Here is a 6723-nt window from a genome sequence, read left to right on the forward strand (position 1 = left end):
AATCCAGAGGCTCAGCTGGGCATTGAGAAATATGTAAAACTATGTAAAGTATGGGGACATGTATTACAGTCTGAGTGTACAAGACATTAGGAACAACCTCATATTGAGTTGCACCCCCTTTTGCCCCTCAGAGCAGCCTCAAATTTGTTGCGGGAATGGACTCTGCAAGGTGTTGAAAGCGTTCCACAGGGATTCCTGCCCGTATTGACTCTAATGCTTCCCACAGTTGTGTCAAGTTGGCTGGATGCCCTTTGGGTGGTGGACCATTCTTGATAGACACGGGAAACTGTTGACCGTGAAAAACCCAGCAGCGCTGCAGTTCCTATACACACTCAAACCAGTGCACCTGGCACCTCCTTCCACCTCCTTCCACCTCCTTTGAAAGGAACTGACATTTTCTTGTCTTGCCCATTCACCCTCTGAATGGCACACATACACAATCCATGTCTCAGGCTTCAAAATCCTTCTTTAACCTGTCTCCTCCCCTTCATCTACACTGATTGAAGTGGATTTAACAAGTGACATTAGTAACAGATCATAGCTTTCACCTGGTCAGTCTATGTCATGTAAAGAGCAGGTGTTCCTAATGTTTTTTACACTCAGTATGATAGGACATTATTTTCATTTTTTTTTTTTACCTTCTTACCCCCTATTGGTTAGTGTGTCAGATAAACATTGATTGGTTAGGGTTAGTGGTGAGGTAGCCTGGCCTGTGTGCCAGTCTGTTTCTACTCGCTTGCCAACTACTTGTCACAATAGACCAGAGTTCCCACTTAGAAGTCAGCTTGAAGTGCATTTATTGGTCGATAAACAAACATTAGGGGCAGTGATGTATTAACAGTGTTATGAGACTAGTGTTACATATCGCAATACTTCAGCATATTTGGGATACTTCAACAGTCTGCGGTTATTATACTTTAAAAATAATGTGTTAAATGCAACTAAGGTGCAATAGGGATTGATTTCTCAAACAGTTTTTCGTGTCAACTGGTCATTGGTTTTCATTCATTGTCAAGTAGAGCCCCCTAGTGGTCTTTTGATGAGGGGTACTGCCTCACAAAATGACAGAATCAACTGAAAGAAACGTAGGCTACTACAGAATGGTTCCACACAAACAAAATGAAACATGTTCAGTGAATTTGTCAAGGTTACAGGAATACATGGAGGGATATTGCCAGGCTTAATATTCATCCAGAAATGGGTATTCAGGATGGTCACTCCACCTGTGCGGAAAAATAAACACTGTATCAACACCTAAATATTAAAACTGACTCAATATTGTAGCTACTAAAGTGCAATACTTACATTAAAAGCTCCACAAAACGGATGTCTTTGTTCAGTCCTTCAATTGCTTTCATTTCATCCTCAGTGAGTGAAAAGTCAAATATCTATAAGAGTACAAAAAGGGGGTATAACTGAAATAGGTCACCATGCAGTATACACTGAGTGTACAAAACAATAGGAACATCTCCCTCATATTGCACCCCCTTTTGCTATCAGAACAGCCTCAATTTGTCAGGGCATGGACTCTACAAGGTGTCGAAAGCGTTCCTCATGGATAATGGTCCGTGTTGACTCCCACAGTTGTGTCAAGTTGGCTGGATGTCCTTTGGGTAGCGGACCATTCTTAATACAGAAAAGAAACTGTTGAGTGCGTCACCTACTACCATACCCCATTCAAAGGGACTTCAAAGTGGATTTAAATAGGGATTAAGGGACCATAGCTTTCACCCTGATTCACCTGGTCAGTCCGTGTCATGGAAAGAGCAGGCGTTCCTAATGTTTTGTACACTCAGTATTAGTGGTTGTTGACTACGTTTAATTTAGTTGAACCTGAAAGTTGTCCTTGATCCTGTAAGTGCTGAAGCTCTTGGGGATGACCACCACTCCTCTCTGGACATTGAATCGCAGGGCCACCTGAGCACTGTTCTTTCTGTACTTCTTCGCTATGGACACCAGGACCTCATCCTCCAACAGAGGAGGGCATTTCAGGTTCACCCAGGAGGCGTCCCTTGAGGTGCCTAAGGGGCTGTAGCCTACGATCACAATGTTATTCTGGCGGCAGTACTTAAGCAGCTTGGGCTGAGTGAAGTATGGATGGCACTCGACCTGTATTGAAAAATACATACAGCACTTATTAGTTGCGTGCACAAATCTCAAAAGGAGGTTTTCCACATGTAATTGCATAAGCATCTCAGCATTGAGCGAGAGTATGCCCCACCTGGTTGGACACAGGTCTGTGTTTGAGGCCAGGCTTTCTCAGTAGGAGCTCCAGCTGTCTCCTGTTGAAGTTGGAGACTCCCAGAGATTTGACCAGCCCTGCATCTTTGCAGGCCTCTAAAGCCTGTTGGAAGAGAGGAGTCTTTAAAATATGTCCATTCATACCGATTTACCAGAATGAGAGAGACATACCGCAGAGAAAAACACAACACAACTTCTAGAGACAGTGGAGAACTTTGGAAAGAAGTTGACTGCCTATTTATGGCATTGTCCTTGACACAGAGATGAGAGCCAAGCCAATGCAATTGAATTGATATTTCTGCCCAGAATATTTACTCTGGGTTTTGTGTATAGGCTAGTGCCTACCCTGTTCTAATACTCTGTAATACATTATTTTTCTTATACTGTTCATTATAACCACCCCATAAGGATGCTGATAGTTGAGATTCCTTCCGCTATTCTAAACACAATTGATTCTGATAATGAGACGATTATGCATTTGGCTATGGGACTGGAAGACAGAACTCACCTCCCATGTTGCACATAGGTCTGTCTCATGGTAAATGTACCGCCCGTCCTCATATTTAGGATAAAACTCATCACCAGGCTGAAATTGAGATACCGTGATAAGAATGACTGACACATTTGAAACATTTTGAGTTGACTTAAAAATAGTTCATGATAACTTTTTTTGAATGTATTTTACATTGGCCTTGAAGTGGTGGGTGCAATTTCAAACTGACGTCTGTAACTACTGTAGTCTACAATCTGTTAACCTTGAATGCGGTGGGCATCTCGATGATGTATAGATCCACATAGTCCAGTTTCAGGGCCTTCAGTGTCCTCTCTAAGGCAGGCCTGACGAGCTCTGGAGGGTGGAAGGTGTTCCATAGCTGTGACAGGTAGAAGGAGACCGCTATGACCAACCGCTATTAGCCTGACAGACCTGGGTTCAAATACTATTTGATATAATTTCAGATACTTTAGCGTTGCTTGGTTGCAATAGAACCAATGGAAAAGGCCCCTAAATACAAACAAATGCAAAGGTATGTGGTCTTTGTGCAGTTTACCAGACAAAGATTATCGCCTATTCCTGGACAAACATTGTGAAACCCCATTGAACATGCTTGTAGTTCTGAATCAAGGACTAGGCATCTGTGCCAATGTAACTGGCCCTTATAATACAGGCCTACTATGCTTTTGTGATAGAAAGTTTTAAGTGATGTCGATGTGTGTAAATCAACCAGCAATAGAACAACTTCACCTTTCCACAGTAAAAGATGTCTTCTCTTTTGACGGTTCCATCTGCAATTTTCTCTCTTATGGCTTGACCTACTTCGTGCTCATTGAAATACACCAAAGCCCCATCAAAGTGTCTGTACCCCACATCTATTGCATGCTTCACACTGTTTAACGCTGTGCCTCTGGGAGTCTGTCAAAAAAAACAGAGTTAAGAGAGTGAACGTGCATGAAAGAAATAAGTCAAGTTGACTTTTATCTTAAACTTAAAGACATTAGGTCAGCCAACTTTGTTTATCACTAGTTAAATGTTTAACCAGTCAATCACAGCAGTAAAAATGGACTTCGTGCTGTTATGAACGTGGACTCATTTGATCTTTGATTATTAAAGCGCATTCTAGTTTACAGGTGGTTGACCTCGTCCCCAGGCTAAACGTGTCTGGGAAGGAGATTAACAGGTGGCCTGCCTGTCAGTGAGAAATCCTAATTATGTTATCCAAATCAGACTGTCAGGTATACTCTTGAAAAATGTGAAATTCAAACAATGCTATTCTTGAATACTCCACAAACAATGTAATGTGAAGTTTTGCTGGAGTACATTTTGTCAAATCATTTTTTCCCCGCATGCACCTGTTGTTCAAACTGCTCTTTAAAAAAAAAAGGTTTCCCTTACCGTTCGTGGGTCTCCATAAGTCCCCAGTCCAAATAGGGGAATCCGGTTGCCATCACTGAGGGAAACACTGTGTTTCTCAGCAGTCAAGTTCATCTCTGAGTCTGTTTGGACTATGGGAGAAGTGAGGCTAGGGCTTCTTTATGTAGGAAACGTAATGGCTAATGTATTACTGAGCTACCTTTGAGCTACCAGAGTGCAAAATTACCCACCCAGCGCACAGTGCTCTGCTCTCTGTGTCACAGTACAAAATGGACCAGAAAACCCAGGGGAGAAGGACTGCCCCCTCTCATTGAAGTCATAGAGTTCAAGGCCGACTAGGGTAGTACAGGATGATGTTACACCCTGACCATAGAGAGCCCTTGTTCCTCTATGGTGTTTCAACTCCAGCCACTTTAATAATGGGAATTGATGGAAATTGATGTAAAATATATCACTAGCCACATTAAACAATGCTACTTAATATGTTTACATACCCTACATTACTCATCTCATATGTATACGTATATACTGTACTCTATATCATCTATTGCATCTTTATGTAATACATGTATCACTAGTCACTTTAAACTATGCCACTTTGTTTACATACCCTACATTACTCATCTCATATAGTATGTATATACTATACTCGATACCATCTACTGCATCTTGCCTATGCCGTTCTGTACCATCACTCAGTCATATATCTTATGTACATAATCTTTATCCCTTTACACTTGTGTGTATAAGGTGGTAGTTTTGAAATTGTTAGGTTAGATTACTCGTTGGTTATTACTGCATTGTCGGAACTAGGAAGCACAAGCATTTCGCTACACTCGCATTAACATCTGCATGTGACAAATACATTTGATTTGATTTTGTGTTTAGGGGGGTGTTCTAGTCATTGTATTTCTTTGTTGGTGGTTTTTGTATGATTCACGTTTCGTTATTTTTTTGCTTAAGTTTCACTTGGTAATAAAGATGTGGAACTCTACGTACACTGCGCCTTGGTCCAGTTCTGTCACGGCTTTCTTCCTGGGAAGGAGAGGCGGACCAAAACGCAGCTTGGTTATAGTTCATGGTTCTTCAATAAGAAAACTCAAACATGAACAAACTTTAAAAAAAAAACAATAACCATGAAAAAGGTAACAGTCCTAACTGGTGTATAAAACACAAAGACAGGAAACAATCACCCACAAAATACCCAAAGAATATGGCTGCCTAAATATGGTTCCCAATCAGAGACAACGATAAACACCTGCCTCTGATTGAGAACCACTCTAGGCAACCATAGACTTACCTAGACAACTAAACTGAACACAACCCCATTAATCTATTAAAAACCCTAGACAAGACAAAACACAATAAATCACCCATGTCACACCCTGGCCTAACCAAAATAATAAAGAAAACAAAGATAACTAAGGCCAGGGAGTGACAAGTTCTTACGACAACCGTGACAGGATCCCTCATTATAGTGATATATTCAATGTTTTTTCTTTATTTGTACTATTTTCTACATTGTAGAAAGAAGACATCAAAACTATGAAATACCACATTTGGAATCATGTAGTAAAAAGTGTTAAAAGATTATTCAAAGTAACCAACCTTTGCCTTGATGACAGCTTGGCACACTTTTGGCATTCCCTGAACCAGCTTCATGAAAATGCATTTCAATTAACAGGTATGCCTTGTTAAAAGTTAACTTGTGGAATTTCTTTCCTTCTTAATGTGTTTCAGCCAGTCAGTTGTGAAAAGGTAGGCGTGGTATACAGAAGATGGTCTTTTACTAAATAGGGCTAAGTCCATATTATGGCAAGAAAAGCTCAAATAAGGAAAGAGTATCGACAGCCCATCATTACTTTAAGACATGAAGGTCAGTCAATCTGTGATGAAACTGGCTCTCATGAGGACCACCACAGGAAAAGAACACCCAGAGTTACCTCTGCTGCAGAGGATACGTTCATCAGAGTTACCAGCCTCAGAAATTGCAGCACAATAAATGCTTCACAGAGTTCAATTAACACACATCTAAACATCAACTGTTCAGAGCAGACTGCGTGAATCAGGCCTTCATGGTCAAATTGCTGCAAATAAAAGGACAACAATAAGAAGAGTCTTGCCCGGGCCAAGAAATACAAGCAATGGAAATTAGAATAGTGGAAATCTGTCCTTTGGTTTGATGAGTCCAAATTTGAGATTTCGGTTCCAACTGTCGTGTCTTTGTGAGACGCAGAGTAGGGGAACAGATGATCTCCGCATGCGTGGTTCCCACCGTGAAGCATGGAGGAGGAGGTGTTAAGTGTGCAGGGGTGCTTGCAGACACTATCTGTGGTATTTAGAATTCAAGGCACACTTAACCAGCATGGCTACCACAGCATTCTGCAGCAATACACCATCCCATCTGGTGTGCACTTAGTGGGACTATCATTTGTTTTTCAACAGGACAATGACCACTCACACCTCCAGGCTGTGTGAGGGCTACTTTACCAAGAAGGAGAGTGATTGAGTGCTGCATCAGATGACCTGGCCTCCGCAATCACCCAACCTCAACCCAATTGAGATGATTTGGGATGAGTTGGACCACAGAGTGAAGGGAAAGCAGCCAATAT

At 41.5% G+C, this 6723-nt stretch overlaps 1 protein-coding gene across 1 annotated transcript; it reads right to left on the reverse strand.

The window, feature by feature from the left end:
* Positions 1-780: 780 nt before the first annotated feature.
* Positions 781-4702, reverse strand: LOC118396515 (aldo-keto reductase family 1 member D1-like). Its single transcript, XM_035790772.2, has 8 exons — positions 4133-4702; positions 3485-3652; positions 2997-3113; positions 2750-2827; positions 2222-2344; positions 1834-2109; positions 1306-1388; positions 781-1223 (listed from the first exon to the last, which is right to left on the reverse strand). The coding sequence occupies exons 1-8, from the start codon at positions 4223-4225 to the stop codon at positions 1181-1183; spliced, it is 981 nt and encodes a 326-aa protein (XP_035646665.1). The 5' UTR covers positions 4226-4702; the 3' UTR covers positions 781-1180.
* Positions 4703-6723: the final 2021 nt, after the last annotated feature.

The sequence above is a fragment of the Oncorhynchus keta genome, chromosome 17 (genome assembly GCF_023373465.1).
Source record: "Oncorhynchus keta strain PuntledgeMale-10-30-2019 chromosome 17, Oket_V2, whole genome shotgun sequence".
In the NCBI taxonomy this organism is placed as follows: domain Eukaryota; kingdom Metazoa; phylum Chordata; class Actinopteri; order Salmoniformes; family Salmonidae; genus Oncorhynchus; species Oncorhynchus keta.

Coding starts and splice junctions, on each gene's coding strand:
- LOC118396515 (XM_035790772.2), bottom strand. CDS start 4,225: ATGAACTTGACTGCTGAGAAACACAGTGTTTCCCTCAGTGATGGCAAC. Junction 3,114..3,484: donor ACATCTTTTACTGTGGAAAG/GTGAAGTTGTTC, acceptor TACCTGTCACAG/CTATGGAACACCTTCCACCC. Junction 1,389..1,833: donor GGATCAAGGACAACTTTCAG/GTTCAACTAAAT, acceptor GTACTCTTATAG/ATATTTGACTTTTCACTCAC.